General features: G+C 30.3%; 2 protein-coding genes across 3 annotated transcripts in view; one reads left to right on the forward strand and one right to left on the reverse strand.

Annotated features, from left to right (window-relative positions):
- LOC124359848 (exostosin-3) overlaps positions 1-6488 on the forward strand; it is a 45092-nt gene extending 38604 nt beyond the window's left edge. For both annotated transcript variants that reach the window (XM_046812934.1, XM_046812933.1), the window contains exons 12-17: positions 152-277; positions 1450-1577; positions 1713-1837; positions 3045-3193; positions 4486-4590; positions 6088-6488. In XM_046812934.1, the coding sequence (XP_046668890.1) occupies positions 152-277; positions 1450-1577; positions 1713-1837; positions 3045-3193; positions 4486-4590; positions 6088-6192 (738 nt within the window). In that variant the 3' untranslated portion in view covers positions 6193-6488. The remainder of the gene's footprint in view (positions 1-151; positions 278-1449; positions 1578-1712; positions 1838-3044; positions 3194-4485; positions 4591-6087) is intronic.
- A 105-nt stretch (positions 6489-6593) lies between these two features.
- Positions 6594-14151, reverse strand: LOC124359849. Its single transcript, XM_046812935.1, has 2 exons — positions 13490-14151; positions 6594-9502 (listed from the first exon to the last, which is right to left on the reverse strand). The coding sequence occupies exons 1-2, from the start codon at positions 13977-13979 to the stop codon at positions 9462-9464; spliced, it is 531 nt and encodes a 176-aa protein (XP_046668891.1). The 5' UTR covers positions 13980-14151; the 3' UTR covers positions 6594-9461.
- Between the last annotated feature and the right edge of the window lie 222 nt (positions 14152-14373).

Below are 14373 nucleotides of genomic sequence, written 5' to 3' on the forward strand. Positions count from 1 at the left end.
CTATCCCAAGATTCAAGCTTTAACAGTGTATTAGATGCTATCACTGTAAATAACAATAGAAACTAAAAGTATATATAACAGTATATTCTGCTATTAACTTCCAAACTTCCTTTATTTGCATCTCCTAATTTGTAAATTTTATGTGTTGTAGGTCCTATTAAACTCACTCAGTCGTCTACAAGGTCTGCCATACCTCAACAAAGTGGTGGTTGTATGGAACTCCCCCCGACCTCCACTGGAGGATTTGCACTGGCCTGACATTGGTGTACCTGTCCAGGTCAGTACCTTAGAGATATACAAGGTCTGCCCTACCTCAACAAAGACATGGTTGTATGGAACTCCCCCGACCACCCCTGGAGGATTTGCACTGGCCTGACATTGGTGTACCTGTTCAGGTCAGTAGCTTAGAGATATACAAGGTCTGCCCTACAAAGTGGTGGTTGTACGGAACTCCCCCCAACCTCCCCTGGAGTATTTGCACTGGCCTGACATTGGTGTACCTGTTCAGGTCAGTACCTTAGGGATATACAAGGTCTGCTCTACCTGGACAAAGAGGTGGTTGTATGTACCTCCCCCAACCTCCCCTGGAGAATGTGCACTGGCCTGACATTGGTGTACCTGTTCAGGTCAGTACCTTAGTGATATACAAGGGCTGTACTACCTCAACAAGGTGGTTGTTGGTAAAAAAATGTAATGTTTATTTAAGGAATTACAAAAACCATATTTTAATGTTTTTAACTAAAGTAATGTACCTATAAACTGTATAAAATTGTGTCCATAAGTGCTTCTACGAAGAGCAGAATAATCTAATAATAATGGCATGGCACTTTTAACACAGAAATGTCCTAAAGTGCAAACTTAAATTCTGAAAGCCCATATTATTATTTATAAAATTAAAGTATAAGGCAGGGGATATTTCTTGGTTATTAAAATATAACTATTTCTTAGAACCTCTGCAAATGACTTTAAAATATAATTATAGTCTACAATTAGTTTTGTGTCATAGGACAGTTTCCAAAAGAATAGCAGAAATTTGATTGGTGATAATTTTTTTTTTTAATTAGTCCAAACAAGCTAATAGGATTAGATATTCAAGAATTAGAAATTGGGTTTTCAAGATTCGAAAAATCTTGATTTTCCCATAACTACATGAATCCAGAACTAAAACTAAAAATATTTTTAAGTTCTTCAAAATGTAATATAATATCCATCATAGGTGTTGAAGGCAATAAAGTTGTTTTAAATTGTGTTATTTTTAAAACTAAAATAGTGTTTGTTTACATGTTTTAAAAATCAGTGCGAGTTCTTAAAGGTGGAGATAGAGTGTACTCTACTTGTGATCCAAACTTTGTAGATTTACTTTAACTTTTCCGTTTAGTGATCGTTTCAATTCACCATAGAATTTATTCCAGAACTGTAATGAAACTGAAGTATTGATCCATCCAACAGGTGGTGAAAGCAAGTACTAACAGCCTCAACAACCGGTTTGTGCCATACGATGCCATTGAAACGGAAGCTGTGTTGTCAGTCGATGATGATGCTCACCTCCGACATGATGAGATCATGTTTGGCTTCAGGTGAGAGTTAATTTAAGATAATATCATTTCATAAATATAAAGTTTTATTATGATAAACTGTAATAATAACTTAATATGCTGGAGCTATATCCAAGGGAGTCTGGCACAAACATTGAGGTATGTTATCTGTACCAGAGTGTGGAGAGAGCAGAGAGACCGAGTCGTTGGGTTCCCAGGAAGGTTCCACGCTCTTGATCTAAACTATGGAGGTTGGCTCTACAACTCCAACTACTCTTGTGAACTCTCCATGGTGCTCACTGGTCAGTCATGTTTATCAGTATTTTATCACATTTGAATTGGTTATTTATTGAATAGGTTTTATATTAATAAGTGCAAATACCAATAGAAATATTCAAGATCTTCATAGTCTATAACCTATTAAGAAGCTGAATGCTGCAGTTCTGGAGATCAGAGTAATTGGATGTGGAGCTTAAGAGCTTTTGAGATTAATCCTAATAGGTGATATGAACCTCGCAAAGAATAGAGCGAACAGGTTCCTTTTCTTTTTTATGATAAATAAATCAATTACAAAATCTGATGGAGAGTAGAAGTTATCAAGTGTTTGAGCTTATGTCATTTTCAGACAGACTGTAGAGAACCAAATAGAAGGATCAAAGGGTTTTGCTTTATGAGTGAGGAAGTACAATACAAGTGGAGAGGCTCCATGAAAATGTCCACCATAGTAGAGTCTCTCATAGCTTGTCAGGGAACACAAAATCGATTTGTACATAATAAGTAAACAGTGTAAACCACATTGGTTTCCAAATATTTTATACACCACTCATCTGGGTGTCAAACACAAACTTGTTATTCTAAAGTCTTGGTACAAACTTCAATGCTGCATTTTATCACTAGTTTTATGAACTACACTTTGTGATGGAAGACAAAAACTTTGATTGCAATATTGTCCATCACAGTTTTGTAGGGTAATTTTTACCACAAAGAATTTTCTGTAATACGGAGAAGGGTTAAAATGTCTTAAAATAAAGGTTGGGATATATTATAAATAAATATAAATTTATTTCAACTTCAACTACTTTGCACATAATCAATTTTGGACAGTTTATGCGTATATGAGCACAACATTTCCTTATATACAGAATATGTACAGTTTAAATTTGTTTGCTCCACTTTTAGTAAAATTCAAAACACAGGTATTTAGTGCCAACCTTTTTTATTGTTTTAATGTAACAAATAAGTTTAACTATCCATGCTATTTTACACTTTGCCATAATTCAATAATAGTTATCAATTAATCAAATAAACTGTGCCAAAATTGTTCAAATTATCTCTATCATGGTTATAGTAAGTGACCAAACGATATCCTGAGTATTATTACTAAATGAAGCCACTAAAAACGTGTTTTTTTTACTATCACAATACTTTCTTCTATACTGTATGCATTGATGTAATACAAATTTTAACATTTCAATAGTAAAATCATTTTAAAATGTAGTTCTGCTGTAGGAGCTGCATTCATACACAAGTACTACACGTATCTCTACACCCACTGGCTCCCACAGGCCATCAGAGACAAGGTGGACGAGTATATGAATTGTGAAGACATCGCCATGAACTTCCTCGTCTCACATGTCACCAGAAAACCTCCAGTTAAAGTAGGATTTTTATAGTACAATTTACTCATGTATAATGATAAGGTGTCTTAATGTGGCATACATGATTTATAATTTGTAGTACCAAATTCTTTTAAAACATTGTTTTCATAATTTGTTTTAAATTTTACTTATTATTTTGAAATAGAAATGTTAATTTCAAAATAAGCTCCTTTTTACATTTTTAACCACTTTATTGCAAAGCTACATAATACAAGTGTATGTATAAATAAATATGTGTATACATCCATATCACATATGAAAACACTTGACAATTTTTCAGAAAATCATGGTTGAAGTTTTTCTGTGTTTATGTATATATTATGATTTTAAGTTTAAAAAAATAACTTTTCAAATCAATCCGCCTGTTTTGACCTAAATAGTTATACTACCACAGCAACAATTAGTAACAGAATTAATCAAATTTTTCTCTTTTAAATAATTTTGTCTTGAAGTGTAGTAAATCTAGTTATTTGCCGGCCACAAATATGAGGCTCTACTTTCTTAACACTGTGTAAAGATTAAAAGTGCTGTATAAATAGGAACTCGTCTCAAATCCATAGTTATTTCACTTCAGAAACTTAGTTTTTAGTGTATAAACAATAATGAATTAGTAATATAAAATTATCTGTTAATACTAATTATTTATATTCAGTATAGATTTTCTCATAATAAACTCTATATTGAATATATAAATTATAAACCATTAGTATTAACATATAATCATATTTGTATATTTTACTATACACTAAAATCTAAGTTTGTGAAGTAAAACATTTATGGATTTGAAATGAGTTCCTATTTATAAAACTCCAGTTATAAAATAATAAAACCACAGATTCAGATGCGCACCCGGTAACTAGCGGTGTACAATTGTACAATTACACTCCATTGTTATATCTAATTACATCCATTGTACAGTTACAGTTGCTCCTAATTATATATAAAGCATGAAAAACAAAAAGTTTTTAGAAAAAAAAATATATATGTGCATATATATATATATATATATATATATATATATATATATATATATATATATATAATTGTATATATAGTCACATTGCATCACACAGACAGTTTGTAAATTATAACAAAAATTGTAAAACTATTTCACAGAACTTAAAATTAAATTGTTCAAGTAGAGAAAATGGGTGTCGAGTCGGTGGGAGGTGTTAAAAAACATCAATTAGTAGCCTTGAATTCAGCTCAATATGAAACTTACTGCTATTCAGACAATTATTTTTTTAAATTACAACACCTATGTAAATAAGTAAATAAAAAAATATTTCTAGGTGACTTCTCGATGGACTTTCCGATGCCCTGGATGTCCAGTGTCTCTCTCTGAGGATGACACACACTTTCAAGAGAGACACAAGTGTATCAACTTTTTTACACAGGTCAGTAATGTCTAAACATTTATGTCATTTTCAAGAGATTGAAGATTCTGGTGTGAATCTCAACTCTGATATTTGTTGTACATTTAATAATCTTTGAGACCTTTTTAATAAACTGTTTTAAGCTTTTAGTTATTTGCTGATGGCTCTTTCTAAATTATTTTCCTTTATATTATGTTGAAGCTCAAACTCGAAACAAACCCAAGACTCACACAGTGTTGCTCATTGATTTGTCAGCCAGAGACATATAAGACCCAACAAAACATAAGAACTCAGACATCCAGTATAGCTGTGTGTGTTGTGTTCACTTATACCACACAGTATAAATATTTATAAGTGCTACCACGTATCAAATATTTCTATATGGAACATTACACATTTTCCACCGTATATTGCTGCCCATTCTTCAATAGACGTAGTTTGTCATTGCTGAAAATTGGAGAATACAGAAAAAAATTGTAATGAGAACAAAATTTAAAGAGCATTAGGTTTTATGTTTCTACAAGCTTTAATTGGAAAGAGGTATATCAACAAAGTATTACTAGTTGTATGTGTATTGATGATCTCTGATAATCAATATACAATAATAATTTAAAGACAATATAGCAAATAATGCATGCAAAACTTTTTAGTTACAGCATATTTGTTAAAAGGTTTGTTGCCTTAGAAAAAAATCTTATACAACATAATACTCTGTAAATATCATATTTTTTCTTCTACATATATTGATTTACCTTTAAGAGAATGAAGGGTTCATAATAGAAACTAAACTTTCATAATTGCAAACAAAATAGTACAATACAAGATTTATTGCAGCTTTGGTAGTTTTTATATATTATTCAAAAAACCAACAAACTTCTTTTATTCAATAATTTTTTTTATTTGTGAATTAGAATATTACAAAAAAATGTTAAATCTAAGATTTAGTCAAATACATTTTATATTTCCTGTTAAGGTGCTATACATTGGAGAAACATTTATTCTTTACAATTTTTTTTGTGATCGGTTTTTTTTGTAGTGTAACATTCAAATGTATCAATATTTAAATTATTTGTGTAAGCTACATTTATTTCTATGGACACTGATATTTTCAAAATGTCTTGTGAATAATAGAGGAGCTGTTTTTGAAAAAATTTAAGGCCAGTCCAGGGGTAAGGTAATTCACATTATTTGTTATAAACGAGTTCTCTATTCTAAGAAAATTGTATTTCTTCAGTTTTGCTATTATTTACTATTAATCCATTTGATTTAAACCATTTCAGAGCTACCTCAATTTCATTATTATCTCTTATTAGCAGATTATCTATTATAACACTTCATTGTGGTTAAATAGTATGGTGTCATCTGCATACAGTACAGTTGGGCAAGGATGTGGTATGAGGAATATTAACATTTATTATGAGTAAAGGTCACAATATTGATTCTTGTGAGATGTTAGTTTTCTTGACTTCTTAAAAAGATTAATGTTAATGTGAGTATCATACATGTTTATGTTTTCAGGTGTTTGGCTACACGCCACTGTTGAATACACAGTTCCGAGCGGACTCGATACTGTTCAAGACGAGAATACCTCATGATAAACAAAAGTGCTTCAAGTACATCTAATAATATAATGTGATCTCCAGCTCTAGTCGAACGGCGGTAACTACTCTAGGTGATAAGTGTTGTACTAGGTGCTAGACCCTCCTGACCTGGTGATGTCCGTACTTGGTAGTTGAGCCAGATCGTGGATTTTACACAGCTCAAAGATGATATTTATTTTCTAATTTCACAAACAGGTTTGTAGGCTATTGTATTCAAATATTGCATATGAAGCATATGAAATATGGCTAAAATAATTTGCATTTCATTTGTATTAAAATCTGTCCATAACTACTTAATTTCCAAAAAAACTCCATTAATTATTATATGTTATTTTCGTGAGGCCTTTTGTGTTCAAGAAACACATAACTGAAATAAAAGTGTCTGTGATGATGTGTTCCTTGAACACGAAAGGCCTCACAAAAATGAAATTTCTTCATTATTGGAGGGTTTGTTTATAAATTAAGTATTTGAATCCAATAAGAAGAAGCTGGTAGAATATCTTTCAAGAAATTATAAAAACATACTTGTAGGTAAGAAACACATCCATTGTACTAAGTTTCTTGTTTACAATTTGATACTACACAGACTCAACAATACAAATTGTGATTATAGTACAATAATCTTTTCACATAGGGAGATTTGCATTTTATAGGTTTAGCTTGTGAATTTTTTTTTAATTTAAATTTAACGTTTCTCTTTCATGTAGATTGATACAGAAAAATATTCACCTTGACCATTTTCCAAAAATCATAGCCTGATTCATATATACAGTACATGTGTGTTACTGTAGTTGTCTCAAAGCAAATGTTATTATTTTATCAGGTTTGAAAATATTCATTACTTAGAAATTTGCTGTGTTTTCCATTGAAAATTGCATAACTTTATTCAAAATGGCTACTCCCAATTCACATCTCAGGTCAAAAGTGACGTTAGAATTTAGTTATCATGAATTTATATTATTTTATATAATGAAATATGATTTGAAATTGTAAATAACACTTTTATCACACTTTGTAAATATTTGTATTTTATCCATAATTATTTAGTATAGAGTATAAATTATTAAAGTCTAATTAATAATTAGTATACATAAATTTAGAATTTTAATAACAATAAATATAGTAATAAGATAATTATAATTAATAACTAGGATTTAACACTTAAGCTTAACTTGTAATTTTGACAAAAATCTGTACAAAGTATTTTAAAATAATCTCATGAAAAGCGGACTAAATAAATACAAGACATAAAAATAACACTATCAATCATAGCAACCAATTATGTTGTGGTCAATCATTGCATCAAGAAGCTAAAATGAAAAGTTATTGTGATGTCTAAAATGTTAATTTTGGCTTTCATTTGAATTGTTTACTTTGAATAATTACTCGAATTTCCTTAGTAAAAACAATGGATTTCATAAAAATGTCTATCTATTGTTATGTATTTGTAAATGTTATAATTATAACCTGATTTTCTGTGGTAGAACACTACTGATTCCAATTTTAAATTTAGATAATATATTAATTTAAAGACATCTTTAAAAATAATTTCCGGCTGTATAATTCTTTCAAGTTTTTTAAAGTTCTTTTATAAAAAATTAACACCAATTTAACTGCATAGAATAAAGGGATTGTGACTAGAGCAGAGGACTGTGCCATAGATCAAATATAACAAAAATAGTAGATCCTAATTATCAGTCAATAACACAATATATTGCTTGACATTTCGTCATAGATTGCAACTAATCTCGATTACTTACTACTAGTTTATCAAAAATTTTAATTACTTGTCAAAGTGAACTTAAAATAGGTTATTTTATTTTTAGCACTGATAACTTCAAAACAGAATGTAACAGTATTACAAAATAGTATATCAAAAAAGAATTTTTTTTCTTGTTTTATATAAAGCACAGACTGTGAAAAAAACCTTGCCTAAAAGAATTATTGATTGTACAAAAAATTATAGGAAGTTGAGTTTACTTCTAATCAACCAATGCGTGAAATCCATATGCGTCTTCTATTTTATAAAATAAAGGTTTTTGTTCATCGTAAACTACAGTTTACACTCACAGAAATCCAAAACGTTTTTACTATAGTTTTTTGCCAGTAAAGTTTTGGTATTAGATTTTTGTGAAAGTACAACTGTTAACTTTAAAAAGACAAGACTTTTAGAATCTACGTTCCAAAACAGAATGTGCAAATCTTATTAAATGTCAAAAATACCAATATTACAATGACTTTGTCTCAAGTAGTAAATTTTTCAAAACTTTTGTATACAAATCAAAACAACAATTCATATGCTTTAGCAAGAGCCAATAAGTTTCCCTTAATTTGTAATGGAGAAATTGCTATTTATGCACAAAGACAAACTTATTTTAAATTTAATTAAAATGATATTTGTTATATTTTGTGTACAATAATCAAAATACTCATGTTATATGTTGACAATACAGGTAAGACATGTTTTGTACTTGTCTATATTTAGTATATAAATATATTATCTACTTAATTTTTTTATATCGAATTAGTCAAATGGCATTACTTATTTAATACTAATATGTAATAGAGAATTAGATTTCTGTACAAAATTTAATATTTTCAAACTACAGAATAACTTATAAACACATTTTATCAGGTATCTAGAAATAACTACATATACATTACATTACAAAGTCGTTTATTAGAATAAATGTTCTCAAAAACATTTATCTTTAACATTTTTTTTTTTTTTTGTAAAATAGGAAAATCCATTGGCGTATGGTCAGGGGAACTGGGTGGATATTCTATTGTCACTCATCATCCAATTACTGTCATATAATTTCTTCATCAATGTAATTTCACACCGTTATTACATAATAAAATGTGGCTTTGTACCAAATGGACAAAACATATGAGGTTGGATACCGCTGAGGTCATAGTAATGAATACTCGATTTCCAAAGGTTACTTATATGTTTAATTGCGGAAAATAAACATAAAAGCACCACTTCTAGATGTTAAAATAATGTATTGCCACGTTGCTGCCAAATAGAGTAATAAAGAACGAAATTATATCATGAGTGTGGGTCTAATGGTTCCAATGTTCTATGGGAATTTTGCATACAACCTTAATAATTATTTAAAACTTTAAAATTAACTTCCCTTCACGTTGATGTCGACTCACAAGCGCGGGCATCAGCATCTTGGCTTGACATTGCAGCTGTAGTCGGAAAAACTGAAGATTAGTAAACTAGAAGTCTAAAACATAATGCTGGAAGCACTCAAAGTTAAAATCAGAGGCTCGAAGTTGAACTCACGGACATGGCGCACGAGATGTTGCAGCAGGAACGGCAGCTACAAAGTTCATGAGAGAAAAAATTAATATATGTCAATTAAGTTACTAATCCGCCAAGAATTTAGTTCCAAGAACATCAGATGTAACTTATATTAACCAGTAACGAGTAACAGAGTTGTGAAAATATGTATTATATAAAATATAACAGTACAGCCTTGTTGAAAGTTAAAACTGTTGAAATCCTCGTAAGTTATTTTTAGTACTGTTCCATCAAAGAACAAGCTAGCATTTATTCCACAACATGAGACAGCACCATAAACATTAACACACAGTTGCTTCTCAAAGGCAGTTATGTGGTTCTCTTTATACCAATTGGTACAATTGTATGTTTTCACATGGCTGATGATTTTAATGTTGTCTCATCACTGCAAATTATCTATCAGTATCATCGTCTCTAAATTCATTCAGCTCAGACTCTCAAAATTGAAGTTTACAATTAGGATTATCTCCAAATAGCTTGAGATATATGTTTTGAATTTAGTCTTTTGTAAAATTCTCTGTAGAAAAGTTCTAAAAACATCTTGTTCGGGAGATGGCCGACACAAACATTTTTTGTCTCTGGATAACCGCTTGGAAAACTCTGAGTTTCATTACTGCCTACCTAACCTGCAGCAGTCTTCTACAGATCTACTATCATCAAAACATTTTGTTAACTGAGTACACCCTTCCTCATACAAATACAATTATTCCACTTCATTATTATTCAACTATTGCAACAACTTATCAAGCACATACTCTTTCTCCTCATAAAACATATCTATAACAGGTGTTTTAACACATTCCATGCAGCGGGCCCCGATTGGGGTGGGTAGACGTTCCTGTCATGATATGGTATACAGAATGCTTCAAAATTGTCTACATATGTTAGTCCTCATTATGGTTTTTGCTACAGTGAATGGGTTAAAGTATCATCAATGACAATTATTGTAACGTGTAGCCATGAAATTGAACATAGCTCTACTATTTTTAACAAGCATTTAACTACACTGTAATTTTAATTAATCTCTCACCAAATCCACACCTTCAAATACACTTAGTAGTGGCAGATAATTCCTTCAAAGTAATTTGCTGCAAATAAAGTCAGCTGTGAGAAAAATTTGCTAGGCTAGGCCAATAGGTTAAATGTCACTCAAGAAGGTTGTGGTGCTTGTAGAAAAAAGGATAATTTTTATGATTTACTCATCACAAAAGCTAAGATTGAAAAAATCACTTTGTATGATCTATTTTATTTAAACTATCCTGACATAAATCAATTTAAAACTATAAATACTATACAATGACAATACTTTATAGCCAATATACTAATCTTAAAAAATAAATAATAAATAAGACACAACTTAATAAAATTATATTTAATGTTGACAACTCTTTGTAATTTGTTTAGTCTTAAACTCTATTTCTTAAAGACTTTATTAAGTTTACTGAAAACTCTGAAATCAACATGTAATAATGAACACTACACTTAAAAATAATAGTACAACCTATTATACTATGATTGAATAGTAATATAAGATATCTGTAAATTAATTCATTTATTTGTCACAAGACAGTTTCACTTTTACACTCAAAGTATTCAATATCAACAAACAGGTTTTCAGCAAATTGTAAAATAGTATAATATACAAGATACTCTAAACCATGTATCATGTAACAGGCTTTGCAGAAGTGCATGCAAAGTTTCAAGTCCATAAGATTTATATTTACACTAAATCATAGTCAACAATATTTAACAACATATTAAAATCTCATATTAAAGTGTATTTAGACAAGAATTCTGCTTTGTTCTTCTTTCATGAAAAATTCAACATTGATTCAAGTGTAGTCAGGAAAAATCATTCTTTGTTAGGAAATTCTGGTTGTATCAAATGAAATCTGGTTTTTATTAAACTTGCAAGCTTTCTAAATATTACGCAAATGTAATCTTGTTTATTATTTAATTAATTAAGCCCTTTGAAGTGCTATTTTATTTCAAATTGGGCACTACAAAAACTGTTAATGAACTTTCATAATAAAAAAAACTGCATACCGTATAAAATGTGATTTTGTTAGTTTTACAATGACAAAGCAATGTTTTGGAATTTATTACATAATTATAAAGTGTGTAACTTTTGTTATTATTAGATTTTATTGTAATCAAATGTAATGAACTAGCTTAGGTCTTAATGCTTTCTTAAACCATGTTTGCTGTAAGCCTAAAATTAAATTTGCTAAAAAAGACGAACATGCTTTATTTTAGATTACAATAAGAATGCCATTGTTTTAACATTTTGTTGTGCCATTGTACTGGTTCATATTGAATCATGCATTTTAATTAATGACAAATAAAATAACATTTAAATATGTACCCAGTGCTTTATTGCTTCCCAATTGCATTATCGTCTGGTTAATGTGTCAATTTGAAAATTTAAATGTATTTTATACTTTTGTACAAAAAGTAAATATTCTTTATAAGTTATTAAAATGAACAGTTTTCTGTATAAATTTCCTGAATAGTCAATGTTTATGCTGTTCTATTGCATGGATATTCTGCTGAATTGTTATGGTTTCAACAATATTCTTGTGTAAACTTTATAACTACCCAACGTCTGATATTGTAAATTTTAATTCAACTTTGTTTTTGCTAAATGCTATGTAAATTTTCACTAAACGATTGTTATGTTTGTAAATGTCAGTATTATATCTCTTACTGGCCATTCTTTTCAATCCCGAGTCCACCAAAAAAATGAGTTTTTTAGGAGACTTACTCACCTCATACTCTACGACAAAAATATTGTCCTTGTGATTGGATTTTAGTATGTACTCACGGCTCTTATGCTTGGGTTTTCTGTTCGATTCGATAATGAAGTCATTTGCTAAAGAACAAAATATTCCACTCACAAGCTGATGGTACAAGTTTTGTTGTCCAAGAGACAATTTTGGAAGATTAGAATTTAATAAGTACTTTTTAAAATTCTCTCTAAACTGGTCCAGTTTCAAATTGGTGAATTGTGCTGTGAAAGTTTGATAGTCAGTTATACTGATATTTAGCTTGCTTGCCACCCATTTTGACACACTTTCTGCTAAAACATCCTTAATTTCTTTATTCGGAATTGACAAATTCCACGGGTGTATGTAGCAGTTAGACTCACAAAATGCAGATGTCGGATTGAAATAACCTCCAAATAATAAAACTCTATGAAAATTCTCATGTATGTTCTCCAGCTTTATTGGTTTATTTATGTTCTTTCTGCTTATCACCTGTCCTAAGAGGAGCTTATGTAAATACTCTTGTGTGTTGTCAAATAAAAGTACTTGATCCATCAACATCTTTGAAGAGTTCAAGGTGTCTTTCCAGTAATAACCTAACTTACCTCCATGTAATATGGAGGATAAGGTAGACCACAGGTTGTATATCATCTCACCATCGAAATGATATCCATTGTACCAGTCTTTAATTTCATCTGATGTAACTTTTGTATTAACTTTAGTCAAAATGACGTCAAGCTCATCTTTTGTAATTCCATAAAATTTTGAAAATGTCATATCCACTATAGAGCTGTGGCGGACATCACTTATACTTAAAATTTCATTCATCCAGCCAAAATGAAATGTACCTGTTAGTATTCCTCTTTCTAGGTATTGGTTATTTCTCAAAGCCTTTCTTATGAACTTGTATATCATTTCACATACATCTCTGAATTCTTCAGATTTACCACCAAATTTGAGGTAAGCATTCAGAATGGGTGTGTCAAAATCATCAACAAAAATATAAACAGTTCTTTTAAAGTGGTGAAAAAGTAGTTTGCTTAGAAAATACAAACTGTTCTTCATGTTATCAACAATACAACTTTGACAATTTTTCTTAGTGAAATTATTCATCACATATTGATTTAAATAAGGATATTTTGCATATAATTGCCTCATGGTATGTAATAATGCATCTTCAAATTCTCTGTAAGTATTTCCTGTAATTTGTTTCAGATTTAGTAAAATCACTGGGTTCTTACCTTGATGATCCATTGCACTTGAAAACTGTGCTATTTTCAAAGGCTTGAGTTTTCTTATTTTCCCTTCTCTGAGGTCAACACAGCCTCCAGTAAAGAGCAATCTGTTGTAGGCACTTTCTTTGCTCACCGGTACACCTTTATCATCTACTTCAATTTCAAAAAATCTTTTAAACATGTTTATATTTACAGTCTTTCCCCACTTTGTTGGTCTAGTTATAACCAATATAAGCCCCCCACGTGACAGATACTCATTAATCATCTCACTCTTGTCCACAAACACGTCACCAAACAATCGTAGAGTCTTGAAGTCTTCCGTACCCAGCAATATTTTACAAGTGTTACTCTCCGTTGTCACATTAATAAACTCAGACAACTGTTGAGATGTAGCTATGTGCTCCAAACAAGAGATGTTTCTTATAGCCAGAAAATGTCTCCATTGAAGTATTAAGACTGTGACACACCAATAAAACAATACTTGTAGATCTCTCATCTGTGCTTAATCACACTCTGAGATTATCAAAATAGATTAGTTTATCGTATTGTTATTGTTTACACATTATAAGTTGCTCACTAAATAATAAATATTTGTTGCGATATTTGTATAGAAGAATACCTTCAGAATACCACGTTTGAATTTTTATTAATTATACTAAATACTCATTTTTCCTAGTACTGTTGTACAATTATAAACAGCTTTAAATTTATTTACTATATTGAGTAAGGCAGACCGCGTGGAGCAGTACCCATTTGTATGATGATCATACCAAGTAATTAACATATCTCTCTCCCTCCCTCTCTTCCCCCCTCTCTCCCTCTCCCACTCCTAGGCCCTGATATCTAAATAAAATTATTGTTTACTTTTAAAGTACCCCAATAATTTGGGT

Source organism: Homalodisca vitripennis, chromosome 4 (assembly GCF_021130785.1).
Source record: "Homalodisca vitripennis isolate AUS2020 chromosome 4, UT_GWSS_2.1, whole genome shotgun sequence".
Lineage (NCBI taxonomy): Eukaryota > Metazoa > Arthropoda > Insecta > Hemiptera > Cicadellidae > Homalodisca > Homalodisca vitripennis.